Source organism: Polypterus senegalus, chromosome 6 (genome assembly GCF_016835505.1).
Source record: "Polypterus senegalus isolate Bchr_013 chromosome 6, ASM1683550v1, whole genome shotgun sequence".
Taxonomy (NCBI): domain Eukaryota; kingdom Metazoa; phylum Chordata; class Cladistia; order Polypteriformes; family Polypteridae; genus Polypterus; species Polypterus senegalus.
In genome coordinates this window covers 11,570,023-11,586,173 of record NC_053159.1, presented here as the reverse complement: position 1 = coordinate 11,586,173, position 16,151 = coordinate 11,570,023, and the positions used below count along the sequence as shown (strand labels likewise).

At 34.9% G+C, this 16,151-nt stretch overlaps 1 protein-coding gene across 4 annotated transcripts in view; it reads left to right on the top strand.

Annotated features, from left to right (window-relative positions):
• Positions 1-14,594, top strand: part of LOC120530788 (solute carrier family 35 member F5-like) — a 51,878-nt gene extending 37,284 nt beyond the window's left edge. For 2 of the 4 annotated variants that reach the window (XM_039755398.1, XM_039755397.1), the window contains exons 12-15: positions 1,737-1,827; positions 2,744-2,898; positions 9,655-9,746; positions 14,001-14,594. In XM_039755398.1, coding sequence (XP_039611332.1) covers positions 1,737-1,827; positions 2,744-2,898; positions 9,655-9,739 — 331 coding nt within the window. In that variant the 3' untranslated portion in view covers positions 9,740-9,746; positions 14,001-14,594. Of the gene's footprint in view, positions 1-1,736; positions 1,828-2,743; positions 2,899-9,637; positions 9,747-14,000 lie in introns of all 4 variants that reach the window. The other 2 variants (XM_039755396.1, XM_039755395.1) reach the window with 1 other exon arrangement.
• The last annotated feature ends 1,557 nt before the right edge of the window (positions 14,595-16,151 follow it).

Below are 16,151 nucleotides of genomic sequence, written 5' to 3'. Positions count from 1 at the left end.
ATGGCAGAAAGTGAACACAGGGGAGGTGTGAAAGTTTTTGTTGGTGCCTCATTTGTTGTACGTTTTCCTATAAAGCTGGTTGTTTCTGTTAACTTGTTATAGTAAGCCTGACTTGTGTCTTCTGATACTTCGATGTAATGGAAAATCTGGAATTTTGAAGATAATGGTGGGTTGGGTTTTACTGCACAGTGATGTTTTAATATTAAAGAACATCTGACAGTTACTTTAATTTTCTTGACAGGACATCCAGTATGCCAGATTTCTTTTTTTGAATGTTTACTACTGACTGAAAACTGTAGCCGATAGAATAATTGAATCTGGAATCTTTTCATTTATAGCACTGAAATATAACTGAAAAAATTTCTTAAAACGGTGAATACTCCTTTTGGTTTTTGGGATAAGCATTTGCTGCTTGAACTCCCTATCCTAGTATATAGTTCATATAATGTGGGTGACTGAAAGGGTCTATAACATGACAAACCTTTATTTTCTTGCAGCATTATTGTTGTATAATTTTTAATTACACATTTCAGCATTTTTCTCTCTGCCATGAACACCTCATTCATTGATGGGTCATTTTTTTTTTAACAATATTGTTAAAAAGAGTAAGAGGTCATCACTGTGTTGAGATGGTACCTCCTGGGCTGCTCCTTCTGATATGAGCTCCAATTAAGATTAAATTTGTATAAAAAAAAATCTGATCAAGATTACAGTACTAAATTTTCCGTAATTTCCTATAAAAAAATATTTTTAATCCATTCACATTTTTTTCCAGACACGTTTTTTCCTTTTCATGGTCAAAGGGAGTCAAAAATGATCCCAGCATCTTCAGTTGAAAGCCAAGAGCCAATCTTTGAAGGGACACAAGTGTATTTAAACACATCACACTTTCCCAATTTTGAGACACCAGTTAATTTAAAACTTATATCTTTGGGGAGTGGGAAAAGACTGTGTAGGCAGACAGACAGACAGACATTCACACTACACGAATAGTGGCCTGCCTAGGAACTAAACTCTGGTCCCTAGAATGGTAAGCCTGTAGTTTGAAACATGTATGCAAAAGTTTCAGTCCCCTTAGGCTGTAGGTAAATAAATGTATGTTAAAAATCAGATAATTAGGTTAAAATTTCAGTTTTTCCTATTTTGTTACTGGATTTGTAGTCCAGTTTAATCTACTATTTTTAAAATGCCAAGATTTTGTTCCTCAGTATATTTTAGAATTATTGCATAAGACAGATTAATTTTACTTAAATTTATATATACTGCATGTATTCATAATTTTTCTGACTCAGTTATCCAGTTCTTTGGCGGCTATGATTTTTCAAGTTAAATTTCATATTGGTACATTAACTTCACTCTAATGGAACAAAGAGAAAAAACGTAATGCTTCCTGCTTACTAAGAACTAGGGACATTATTTACAAATTGGCAAAAACATATTTTCAAGACATGGCTAGTAACGTGTGGTTTAATCTAATCAGCATGTAGCCCACACAAGCATTGCTTATATAAGGGAGTTCTGCTTCTTGTTAGACTCTTTATGTACTTTATTGGAAACCAAATTTACAATTTCAGTATAAGATACATTCAAATCTTCCTCCTGCAAATGGATCACATCTAGTAGTATTAGTATTGTATTAATTTTGACGTGAATACTTAATAATGTTGAATAAACATTCATATTGACAAAGTAATGTATTTAACATGTATAAAATAAATTTTTTTTTTATGTTTTAGGGGATGTTTTCTCACTTCATCGTTGATAGGGACACTTGCATTAAGTCTTACAATTCCTTTGTCAATAATAGCTGATATGTGCATGCAAAAGGTAAGTTGCTTTTCTTTACAGTTACACTTTTAATTTAATTATAAATGTACCTTGAATTATTTAATGGATTATATTTTCCATTGAAAACAAGGCAATATCTAATGTTCCATACCTAGGAATTGACCTTCTACTCATCTGTTAATGTTTGCTTCCTTTTTCTCATAAGTAGAGATGCTCTGATTAGATTTTATTAGAGCTAATACTGATCACCAATTTCATGTCACAAGAATTGGCCAATTCCGTTAGTATTTTTTTCCTTTTCAGTTTTTTTTTTTTTTTATACACATTTTTTACAGTAAATTCCCACATAACAGGCCATGTAGAAGCCTTATATTTTAAAGTTGTATTTTCATTGCTAAACTTTCAACCACATGGACTTTCTGTTCATTTTTATCAACAAAATTAAATTCTGTATTCTTAATTGTTCAGTGACCATAAAAAACACTTAACTAAAATTCTCCTAAAATACATAAAGTTTAATGAATAAAATATATATACAAAATATTGTCCATGTAATATATATTGCATAACAGAAAATAAAATGTTTGTCATAGCTGCAAGCCACAATTCTAATAAAATGTTCATGAAAGGTTTATCAAGAAGATACAAATCTAACATATTCTACAAGTCTACACATCAAGTACACAATTTTGGCTTTGGGACTGACTTTTGAGTAGAAGAATAAAGTATAAAAAGTATGTTAGAAAAACATATTAAATGCATGTTATCTTTAATTTAATGCATTTGATTCTTGATCCGATTGACTACTAATAATGGTTGAGAAATTTCTCATTTAAAATAAGTGAAGATTAATTTGATAATAACTTGAAGCTTAATGTACTGTAGTATAGCTTCTTGTGTTTTAAATAAACAACAGAAACCTTTCAAAACATTACAGCATTCTTTATTTTTCCAGGTGCGGTTTTCATGGTTATTTTTTGCTGGAACTGTGCCTGTCTTTCTTTCCTTTTTTATTGCCACCCTTTTGTTTCATTATAATAATTGGGATCCAGTGATGGTTGGTGTACGACGGGTTTTTGCGTTTATTTGTCGGAAACATCGCATACAAAGGTAGGTAAATACAAGTATTTTTTTTTTTTTCTTGGTACTCTACATCATTATAAAATTGTAATTTATGTAGAATACAGTTATTGATTTTTGGCACTTTCACTTTATATTAAATGTCTTATTTATCAATACCGTTTTTACTCGTGTACCACGTGCCCTTGTGTAAGGCACACACCCTAATTTTTACAAAGAAAATCACAAAAATCTTTTTGCCCCTTATACGACGTGTGTTGTGATTGTATAGGAAGCGTTTACAGAGAGAGAGAGCCCGAGTGCGCGAGAGAGAGAGAGAGAGCGCAAGAATGAAAGTGAGCGAGAGAGAAAGAGTGCGAGAAAGCGAAAGAGAGAGCACGAGTGCGCGCGAGAGAGAGAGAGCGCAAGAAAGAAAGTGAGCGAGAGAGAAAGAGTGCGAGAAAGCGAGAGAGAGCACGAGTGCGCGAGAGAGAGAGAGAGAGCGCAAGAAAGAAAGTGAGTGAGAGAGAAAGAGTGCGAGAAAGCGAGAGAGAGAGCACGAGTGCACGAGCAAGAGAGCGAGCGAGCCCAAGCAGAAGAAGTAAACATTACAGAATTACATTCCTTGTGTATGACGCGCACCTGATTTTCTAATGCTAATTTTTGGGAAAAAATGTGCGTTTGGTACACGCGTAAATACAGTATTTTTTGCCTAAGTTCTCTCAGATACTATGTCTTGTAGGATTATAGAATATTCTAATGACAGTCGGTTTAATCCTTTTGAATGTTTTTTTTTTTCCAATTTGTGAGACAGTATTTAATAAACTTGAAATAAATGCATAAAATTGTGTTATTAATTGCTGTGTAAGGTAAAAGTAAACTGTCAAATAGGGAGCATCTCTGAGATAACACATTCTCTTCCACTGCAATAAAATGTTTTAATGCAATTTTTAGTGAAGGGACTGGAAAGCAGCACGGGGATATTTGTAAATTAAAGTGACTATTGAATCTGACTAAGAATTGTGCTTATAATTGAAAGTGGCACATAATGCACATATCTTACTGGCATGACTGATACTTAATTCTGGCATGAAAACACCTACAGGCACGTTTCTTTGCCAAGTATGAGTGTATACCATCTTAGCCTCTAGCCAGTACTCAGCATAATGCATATCCCAGCATTTGCATTTGCCATTAAAGGGAACAAAAAAATTATAGTTTTTTAAAATAATTTCTCCATACATTACGTTTATTTGTATGTAATCAGCATATTTTTCAATCAAGATTGCATTGTTGGGGCTTTCTGATAATATTGCCTCTGGTTTAATTATTATTTCCTATTAATATTTTCATGCAGGCGTAAACTAAGCTACTTTATTCTTAGTGCTTGAAGACCTGCTCAGTTTCTAAAACTAAATATTAACAAAACAGAGCTGCTTATTTGGGAGATATCCAACACGTGTCCAGAACACTGGCCATTTCTTGATAACTCTTGGATCTTGGAAAATTGTTGTTTTTCTGTTTGAATACTTTTGTGTTCTATTTATATTTTTATCGGAAACTGATCTCTGCAAGGGGCATCATGGTAGCGCTGCTGCCTCCTAATAAAGACACTGGGGTTTATGTCCTACGTGCTGCCAGTGTGGTGTTTGTATGTTTCCTCTGGGTGGTATGGTTTTCTCCCATGGTTTAATGACATGCAGGTTAGGTGGACTGTGTTTTTGTGTGTTCACCCTGTGGTAGACTGGCACCCTGTATAGGTATTGTTTCTGTCTTGTGCCTAACGATTACTCAGATAGGCTACATCTATCCTGTAACCCTGCCTTTGATAAGCAGGTTAAAAAAAATGAATGGATGGATGGATAGAAGATCTCTACTGGTTTACACCATATGTTAACATACTTTTAACATTGGTGTATGTTTATAAAGTACTTTTAGAACCACTTTTATTGCATGTTGGATAAATTTATGAAGCATCCACATGTTACTTTCAGTTTAAGAGCCCACTTACAACAATGAATGATTGTTTAATTGTTCTGGTGGAGCCTGTTATAGCAGCATGGGGAATAAGACAGGAACAAAATCTGAATTTAACACTAGTGTGTTACAGAGAAGACTCCTAAAACTCCTCATACCCTACAGCCATTCAGCCTGGGCCAATTTGCAATCACCAGTCAATCTCCTCTGCATGTTTTTTGAATGTGTGTAGAAATTGGAAATACCTGTCGAAAGCCCTTATTGACATGGGGAAAACATACAAACTTCACCCAGGCAGTTCTTGAACTATAAATTAAAATTGTTGCTCTGAAGCAAGCAATTGCACCCAAAAGCTGTCTCCACAGATTTCAACTGCTTCCATGTTAATCTTCATTAGGATAGGTCAGTTTTTATTCTAAAACTTTCCATCTAGTTTATTAAGATTTAATTATGAATACTTCAAATGCATATATGAGATTAATGTCTTGTGTAAATCTCTGAGACAGCCATCACCTTACCTTACTGATGCCAGCCATCCTTTTATGCAAAATTGTACTTCCCTGGCCTTAGAAAATGCTTATTCAGTTTGTAGCTTAAACTCCATTTCTGCTCTGAGGTTGCTTTGGTCATAGCAGTAATACACTGAGCCAGCTGACTGTGAAGGACACCGTAAAAGAAAGAAATTAAACCAAATAGGGTTCAGATAAAAACCTGATGACTCCCCTTTTCTCTCTTGCTCTTAGAAGTAGTAATGTTGCATTTAATTCTTTCAAAGCTGACTTGAATATATTTTTGTATTCTTATAATTTCTAAATATATGTTTTTACAACCGCACATTTATTAGTAGTCTAGCTGAAATTCTGGACGTTTTCAAGAGCTACTCAGTTTTTAAAATTTCTGTTTGTGACTGTGTGAACTATGCTGTATTAGGAACTTGTTTGCGTCTGTCAAGAAGATAGACCACCATATTCCACTAGTGAAAGCTTGGATCAAGTGAAAAAACACTGAGACTGACTTGTGAAAATGTGGCTGTTTAGCTTGGATAATTTGAACATCAAGTAATACTCTCAGCATTTAAAACCAGTTAGTTTTAGTTATTAGTTATGTAGTTTCACTTGGAGATCTGAAGTTTTGAACTTGAAGCATTTTTTGTGCAGCCTTCCTGTCAGGATTTGCTTAAAATTTAAATTTTTTGAACTAAGATTGGTTTTGCGTCAAGGTCCGCTTAAAAGATTTGAACTACTGGACTAAGCACTTTTTCTGTCAAGATTTACTCAAAGATTTTAGATGCTTTGAAGGAAAAGTCCAGGGAGGGGCAGAAGTTACAAAGTAGGAGGATTTCAACAACTTGGAGCAAAAATTTATAATATAAGAATGAAATCTTAAAATTGCGCTGGGCTGGCGCCCTGCCCGGGATTTGTTCCTGCCTTGCACCCTGTGCTGACTGGGATTGGCTCCAGCAGACATCCAAACCACCAACCCCACCCCGTGACCCTGTGTTACGATATAGCAGGTTGGGGTATGACTGACTGAAACTAAAAAGATATATACATCATCTTGAATATAGAGAGGTTAGTCTGAATTTATAGCATTGGTGTTGAACTGGTGTGAGAATATTATTTTCATTATTGCAGTCAATTCTTGCTACCTGACATTGTATTCCTGAAAAACTCAGTGGATATGAAACTCAGCATTTATTGATCCTATAGGAAAAATGGTTGTTAGGTTCTGGTGGGGTGCTAACTTGTGGGCAGGACCAACACGGGGAGACAGGGTCAAGCAGACGTGCCAGGGCTCTGCTCTCGCCCCATGTGGTGTGGTTATAATCCTTTCACCGGTTCACCTACAGAAACCCTGTTACGACTTTTGATTCCTCTGTAGTCAAGTTTGATTGTTTTCTAGGTAAAAAAGACTCTAGTGGGGGGGTCCCTGTAAACCATCCAGTCGGAAGTAGCAACAGAAGGTGTGAACAAAAGACAGGAACTTATGACCCGCATTTACTGAATTCCTCATTCCTGGAGATCAATGGAAAGCTGCAGTACCCGTCATGAATGGGGTTCAGGGGCGAACACATTGAGAAAATCAGCCCTGGACATCTAAGGGCAACATCAGTTATAAAGTGATAGTCACAAAATGGTTTACACTTTTAGATTAGCTGGTAAGCGAAACCTCAGGAGCAGAATCCGTGGATAGCAAGCATTTACTGTACTTATATTTTGTGCTTATTTTATTTTATATTTGTATTTTATTTCTGTGCTTTAACCTACAGTGGTGTGAAAAACTATTTGCCCCCTTCCTGATTTCTTATTCTTTTGCATGTTTGTCACACAAAATGTTTCTGATCATCAAACACATTTAACCATTAGTCAAATATAACACAAGTAAACACAAAATGCAGTTTTTAAATGATGGTTTTATTATTTAGGGAGAAAAAATCCAAACCTACATGGCCCTGTGTGAAAAAGTAATTGCCCCCTGAACCTAATAACTGGCTGGGCCACTCTTAGCAGCAATAACTGCAATCAAGCGTTTGCGATAACTTGCAATGAGTCTTTTACAGCGCTCTGGAGGAATTATGGCCCACTCATCTTTGCAGAATTGTTGTAATTCAGCTTTATTTGAGGATTTTCTAGCATGAACTGCCTTTTTAAGGTCATGCCATAGCATCTCAATTGGATTCAGGTCAGGACTTTGACTAGGCCACTCCAAAGTCTTCATTTTGTTTTTCTTCAGCCATTCAGAGGTGGATTTGCTGGTGTGTTTTGGGTCATTGTCCTGTTGCAGCCCCCAAGATCGCTTCAGCTTGAGTTGACGAACAGATGGCCGGACATTCTCCTTCAGGATTTTTTGGTAGACAGTAGAATTCATGGTTCCATCTATCACAGCAAGCCTTCCAGGTCCTGAAGCAGCAAAACAACCCCAGACCATCACACTACCACCACCATATTTTACTGTTGGTATGATGTTCTTTTTCTGAAATGCTGTGTTCCTTTTACGCCAGATGTAACGGGACATTTGCCTTCCAAAAAGTTCAACTTTTGTCTCATCAGTCCACAAGGTATTTTCCCAAAAGTCTTGGCAATCATCGAGATGTTTCTTAGCAAAATTGAGACGGGCCCTAATGTTCTTTTTGCTTAACAGTGGTTTGCGTCTTGGAAATCTGCCATGCAGGCCGTTTTTGCCCAGTCTCCTTCTTATGGTGGAGTCGTGAACACTGACCTTAATTGAGGCAAGTGAGGCCTGCAGTTCTTTAGACGTTGTCCTGGGGTCTTTTGTGACCTCTCGGATGAGTCGTCTCTGCGCTCTTGGGGTAATTTTGGTCGGCCGCCACTCCTGGGAAGGTTCACCACTGTTCCATGTTTTTGCCATTTGTGGATAATGGCTCTCACTGTGGTTCGTTGGAGTCCCAAAGCTTTAGAAATGGCTTTATAACCTTTACCAGACTGATAGATCTCAATTACTTCTGTTCTCATTTGTTCCTGAATTTCTTTGGATCTTGGCATGATGTCTAGCTTTTGAGGTGCTTTTGGTCTACTTCTCTGTGTCAGGCAGCTCCTATTGAAGTGATTTCTTGATTGAAACAGGTGTGGCAGTAATCAGGCCTGGGGGTGGCTACGGAAATTGAAATCAGGTGTGATACACCACAGTTAGGTTATTTTTGAACAAGGGGGCAATTACTTTTTTACACAGGGCCATGTAGGTTTGGATTTTTTTTTCTCCCTAAATAATAAAAACCATCATTTAAAAACTGCATTTTGTGTTTACTTGTGTTATATTTGACTAATGGTTAAATGTGTTTGATGATCAGAAACATTTTGTGTGACAAACATGCAAAAGAATAAGAAATCAGGAAGGGGGCAAATAGTTTTTCACACCACTGTAAACTCTTGATATTAATTTGGTCTAGAGTTTTACTTTTTTTCTCGTCTCAGAGGTTCAGAAGGGGACGGAGTCAACTTTCATTGAAGGGCTAAACAGAGTTAGGGATGTTAAATACAGGCCTGTGAGACAATGGCCTGCTGCAGGTAACCAAACCTGTTAAAGTCTCAACACCAGGTGCTAAGACCAGCGATCTGGGAACTGCAAGGATGAACCTTAATTACCCAAAGATGACCATTGCCTTCATATCTCTCACCCTTAAGCATGGAGTGGAAAGTCAAACAAAATGACACCTTTTATTGGCTAACTAAAAAGATTACAATATGCAAGCTTTTGAGGCAACTCAACTCAGGCCCCTTCTTCAGGCAAGATACTACTACCCATCTAACAGTGCCCTGCCCCTTCTCATAGAAATTGAAGATACTGACTATATATTTGACAGTGTTTTTTTTTTTCTTCTCCTCCAACATTGTACTTAGGAACAGATAACAGATTGTTAAATTTGCCTCAGTCTTGTCTCCTCCTGACAGAATGGTTTCTCTACTTATGTTCCGAAATGCAGAACTTTTCTGAATTTCTTTGTCCTGGAGGCACTCATTATTAGGGAGTTTTCAGTGTCTTCTACGTTTTTAGTGCTACCGCTGCATAAAAATAAGTTTAGCTGCATCATACAAAATATTTCCAATGCAAAGATCTTTCAATATAACCACAAAAACGTTTTTTTCTTAACAAGTACTTGCACTTTAATACAGAAGTACTGGAATTTTTTATATATATATATATATATATATATATATATATATATATATATATATATATATATATATATATATATATATATATATATATATATATATATTTATGTTTACCTTGCCTTTTGTGTACAGTATGTAGAAGATTCCAAAATGATTGATTTTTTTCTTTGCAACTTAAGACCCCTCATTTTTGCAGGACTCCGGATGATAGTGAGCAGTGTGAAAGCCTCATTCCTTTACACAGTGTTTCTCAGGATGAGGGGACCAGCTGCTGTTCATAAACCACAGGTATACATTTTAAAAATAAATAAATTAAAGAGTAAGGTATTGCTTTGTTTCTTTGAGTTGTTTTATTGGCGTAAAGAATTCAATTATAGATTATTCTTAGGCAATGTACATTTCTTTATTTTTTCATAGCCAAACTGTAAGCACTATATGAAAATTTCCAAAAAGGACCATGTCAGAAATTTAAATTGTTTGATTCAACAATTTAAGAAACTATTTGTGACCTTTTATTTTTACAGTTATTGCTTTATTTTACAGATGAACAGCAGAATAGGTAGAAGTCAATATCCAAATAACATTCACTGCTAAGGGCTCGCACACCAAAGTTGTTTGAGGTTAGAATCCTTAACTAAATATAGCATGGGGATGTGAAGCAAAGCAGCAGCGACATAGTGCATCGTCTTCTGGGAATCAAGAACCCAGCAATGGTGCACTGCACCCTGACAACACAGCTGCAGAATATTGAAGCTTACAAAATGCTGATGCAAAAATAACTATAAAATTATATTAGCTTTTAGTTAGATTATTGATGCAAAACATTTACAGAATACCAGAAAAAACTGTATTTAATGCAAAAAAAAAAAAAAAAGCAACGTATCCCAGTTCTTGATAGTTTAGCGATGCAAATGGTACTGGACTTTGCATATCTCTTCCTTGGCTCGTGCTGCAGTGCCTTGACTGGGAAAAGCTTGAACCAGAGTTTTAAAGGAACAAAAGAAAAGATCTCATTTTCATACCAATTTTTTTAGGGGGGAGTGGGAGGCTTCAGCCTTGGATCCCAATGAATAATCTAGAAATTTCATCTTTATATACATTCACCAACACATCCAAAAGTACACCTAGAATACTGAAGGGTCAGCAGGGATAGCACTACCGCCAGAAACAGGCTTGCAATACAAAGCTTCAAAGTAATTTTGCGTACTGCAAATAGAAATTACATTAAGCATATGATGGAAAATTGGAAAAAATGAAATAGTTGAGGATTGTTATAAACATTTTAATAATTTACTAAGAAAATCATTTTACTTATTTTGCACAACATTTGGTGGAGGTGTACCCCACAGGTGCTCAATGCAAAAACATCATTATTCAATGTATTATTAAGTAAGAAATGACAAGTCCAGCTCTTTTTTTTATAAACTTTTGTGCCTCATTATTTCTTATCCAAGTCTACTTAATGCATAGGCTGTTAAAAAGCCATCAAGCTGCTCCTCTCAGGTGGATCATTCCCTTCTGGTGGCTTCAGGTAAAATGCATTTAATAAGGTGGCTGGTGAAATCTCACCTTTTATGCTTTTATTCTTCTAGTATAGGGGTGGGTAATGTCGGTCCTGGAGAGCCGGTCTTTTTTCCAACCCAGTTTCTTAATGAGAAGTCAGTTATTCCTGATGAAGTACTTATTGCTCAAGTGAAATTTTGATGCTTCATTTTAGTGGTCTTACTTGTTAAGGTTCCTCACCCTTAATAGCTTATTTTAATCTTAAACAGCTGTATTCACTGTTTTAATGGCTCTTTACTAGCAATAAGATGTAAATGACAGAGCAGACAGCAGTTCTCCATGTAGCTTGTTTCCATTTACATCTCTGTGTGTTCATCATGCATTATTTGATTTAATAAAATACTTCATAGAAAATGTGACAGAGTAAAAATGATCCGCTTTAGGCTTCAAATCACCCTTGGAAAGGAACAAATTTACGATATAAAAACCTAACATTGCAGACTAACAAGCCATAAAATTAAAGAAGGTCTGAGATTGGCAAGGATTGGCTTCTAATTAAGCAACTGGGTAGGAATGAAAACCTGTAACCACAGCGGCTCTCCAAGACCAGCATTGCCCACTCCTCTTCTAGTATATGTAAAAAAGCAATTTGACTTCCTTTAATTATTGATATACCTATGGCTACAGCAATTGTTATGTACACAATCAGATAAGGCCCATTATCAAATAAAGCACAGATGTCGATGGTATTTTGTGAACTCCAGCTCATTTGACTGTACAATAAGTCCATTGAATGTGAAGTGTAGTCTTTAATGGGGCATGAACTAGTAGACCATCCTGGAAAAAATGCACAGATGTTAAACATTTGTTGTGGTGGTTGTTGTTGTTTTCTTTGTTTGCTTGGTGAATGTGTGGAAAGAAGCCAATACTTTTGTTAATGTAAATCAACTGAAATGACTGCAGATGGTTCCCAAAATCTGGAATGACCTGATGATGGATAACAATGTAGGGAATGATTACTTATCATACAGAGATGTTTCAGTTTTTTTATTAAAATTATTATGTTTAAGTAAAAAGACATTTTGACTTATTCATGTAGAAATCTCATATGAATGTTTTTTTTTTTTTAATTTTGCCAAGAGGGTGTTGTTAAATACTCTGTAAAGGCTTCTCTTACTTTTGAGGGGGTTAAAGCAAAGTCACTTTGAGTAAAGCATTTCCATTCAGCCTTTTGTAATCAAAAAGGGGATTTAATTAAAGATAGCTTTTGCTTCTTTTCTAGGTTTAATAGGAAATCTCATAAATTATTGAATTGCTTTGCTATATAAATAAAACTTTAAAGTATTTAAATATACTTTAAAAATAATTATTTGCATATTATGTTAATATATAAGATCGTGATGTTAAATAAAAATGGTTTAAATTGTTATGAAATTCTGAAATTCAGAAAAAAGATGTTTGGTGAGATATCTTTCTAAATGATGTTAAAATGACTGTGTAAATTTTCCAGTAGGATCTAGCTGTAAACCCCCAGAGCTCTGCTCTTTTGACGAGCCAGTCAAATTACACACATCCTATGACATTTAGCATCCTATTCATTATACGCCAGTAATGTTATGCGATTTATTTGGCTATTTGAATATTTCTTAACACTCCCATGTTGAAGACATACCTGCATTTCATTGTCATAATGCATCCTTACACTGTGGTTAAGATGAGGGTATCTGACTATCAAGTAGGCGTGTCTTGCAGTGGGCGTGTCATGTAGTACTACTGTCTTTCGGGTAGAGGCAGCAATACTGCCACTTAGTGCTGTGGATTCTCTCATTTTTCTTTGTGCAAACAATATCACATAAGGAGCTTCTCAGATTTTCTGCAAGTAACAAAATGTAGATCTTGTCTAGGTCAGATACACTCCATGTCAAGAGTATAATTAGTACATTAGTTGTAGCGACATATGTTTTATCGGGCTGTCAAATCACCTAACGCAAAAGGTACCAACTAACTTCTTAGGTTTTTTTTTCTTAAAGGGAAATAGGAGGACATGTCAAAAGTGTCTATTTACCCTTTTTCTGGGTAACCTCCTACTTCTCTCAGTGTGCATTATGCAGGCAGCTTGCTTACTGGTGCTGTCTTTATTTTCAAACATTTACTTCCACCTAGTTTACCACCAACTTCACAAGGACACCCACTTGTTTTGTTAAGGGACCACAGTAATCTAAAAATCCCCTACCATAAACCTAACCTCCTAAGTGGGTAGTAGCAGTTAGACAGAGAGTCTGGCTTTAATGTTTTACTTAAAAATCAAAACCATTAACAGCAAGTATATAGTGATACAAAGGATCATAAAACATTGGTGTGTTTAGCCTTTATGCAGTCCAAGTAGCAGTACCAAGAGGCTGATGACCAATCCATTTAGATGGCTACTTTTACTTGCCGATTATGTGTTCCTAATTAGTTTGAAGATATTGGAAGTAAAAGAAAAGAATGCTTTACAATTTTTAAAAGCATGGTGGAGGGTTTCCTGAAAGTTGTTTTTTTTATTAAAAAATAAAGAAAGCAAATGGTATCAGTTTCCCTTCCTACTTGCCTAAAAATGAGTAAACACACAAAATGTACTGGTTTACATCTCAACAGGACATGTTGACATTTTTTTTGCAGTTACTCACAGCACAGGAAATATTACAGACATTATTATCAAAAGCTCATGGTTAGTTCTTTGAGAATCAAAGCTAAGTAAGCAATACGGAATTTCAAAGAATTAAAAAAAAAAAAACCTCTAGATTTCTGTTTTGTGTTACAACTTCCAACCTAGAAGCAAAAAGCATCTTACTTGAAGAGTTTAAATTTGTGTCCTGTACATAGTGGTGCATTTTCAGATATACATGTTAAAAGTCAGAAGTACTTCCTGAATCTGCAGTTCTACCCATTTTTTGTTATTGGTTACTGATTCATACAATAAACGTCTATGTAGTAAAACCAAAATAGTTCTGTAAGTGGTCAGGAAAAGTCAATTATTTATTTGTTTATTTATTTCAGATCACGCAAGAGCAGTCTTCAGCGATGTGACAATCTGCAACAAGCCTGAAGGAATCTTTATTTTTCAGTGCCTCTTTTTACCTTTTTTTATGTAATGTAAAACATTTGATATTTTTGAGGCAAAGTTTTGTTTGTAAGAGCCCACTTTCTACTTGACATTTATTTTTTTCTGTCTATTTATTTTATATTTTTTTTGGATGGTACATATTTCAGCTGAACTCCACAATAGTCATATTTTTGGAGTTGAAGACCTGCCTTATTGAATGTAAAGGCTCAGAAAAAGGGAAAACTACTTGAATCACTACACATTGCCGTGTACTAGAGCCCATAACAGTTCCGCTGTATGTTTGACGATGCTGCAAAAAGAGTAGTGAACTCTGTGGTCAGCCACATCAATATATGTGAACTGGTACTGCATTTTTCACGCTAAGCTGAAGAAAACTTAATGATCCTGTTGAAACTGGTGTAATGTTGCCAGTGTTCATCAGTGTATATAGCATTTATGATCTGTGTATTATGTGTTTCCTTATACAAAATGAAACACTTATTAGTGGTATTTCCTTTCCTTTAAGTGTGTGTATGTATGTATGTATATATGTATGTGTATATATATATATATATATATATATATATATATATATATATATATAATTGAACACTACATAATAGCGTCTATAAAAAGACAGCAACTTTGCTGCTATCAATAGTAATCATTGTAAACCGGAAAATAAGACTGTTTCTCAGGAAAGTGTCCTTCTATGTTTTTAAAAATTAAATGGGACCTACAAAATAGACTTTTTTTTCTTTGTGACTGATTGCCCAAAAAACGGTTTACAGTCTCACAAGCGAAAGATTAATGTCCACCAGATATCCTTATTTTTCACTTGTTTATACCACTATATAATTCTATTTTTTTAATCGACTGCCTTTTTAGACTGGTAAACTATCATCAGTTTTGCACATTATTTCACAGTTCTTAGAACTGATTTGCATCTTTTTTTTGTTTTGTTTTTGTTGTTGTTGTTGTTGTGCAATGTAGATTGTACAGGTAAGTTTACATAACTTGTACAGAGTGGGGCTTTTCATCTGTTTAAAACTGCAAATTCTGTTTTACTTTCTAAGGTATTGTCCAGTGTTGCTGTGAATTAACCAAAACAGTAAGTGATCTCACATAGAATAGTTTCAGTGATGCCATATGTGCATTAATTGAAATATGTTGAAATGTATTTCAGTTTAACAATTCAGCAACTCCATAATACTGTCTGGTAAATTTAGATTCTTTTTTTTTTTTTGTTCATTGAGCTCCTAGTCTCAACGTTAAGTGATCGTTGATATTGTATAACCTGTGCAATATTTTAGAAATTCATGCAAAAAGCAACAATTCAAGTACAAAATATATTATATTTATTGGGGTCACTGGGATTTTGCTTTTCAAATATATGTCTGCCAGAAAAAAAAGCACTACAGAAAAATGTCCCTAATGTGTGAAATGGTTTTACTTTTGTTTGCATTGATTATGTAAAATGAGTTCCAGAGAAACAAAGTTGATTATGGTTCTGTAAATAACATCTTGTCTGGAAAATGTAGAATTAAATTTTGTATATTTTTTTGTATGGGGTATGTAATTTGAATTCTGTGTTATTGGTGCTTTCATGATGTTTTAATGGCCGAATCTTGGGTATCTCTTTTAGGACTGTTTGAGAAACTAGGAATTTTGTTATGTTTGTGTTGTTTGTCTTGGGAATTTCATAAAAAAAAAAAAAAAAAAAGGTCTGTCCTGTACCTTGCTAAAAAATAATTATTTTCTCACAGTAATAATAAAATTTTAATAATACATATTTTTGTTATAATGCATTTGGTACATTTTGCAAATCTTCAAAAAAGGTTAAAATTATTGAATACATATATATTTTTGATTTTTACACTGCTTTGCTTAACTGGAATATATTCATTTATCGCTAACCTAGTTAAATGTTATGTGTCTGCATCATCTGCTTCATTTTTAAACCAGTTTACCTCTAAATATTATTACATGACATTAGTTAATGTGAAGTGTCTTGTGGTTCCTGAGTGAATGTCAGACTCACTATAGACAGCAGTCATTGACTATACTGATTTGCTTATAAAACATTTCAACCATACACGTGTTTT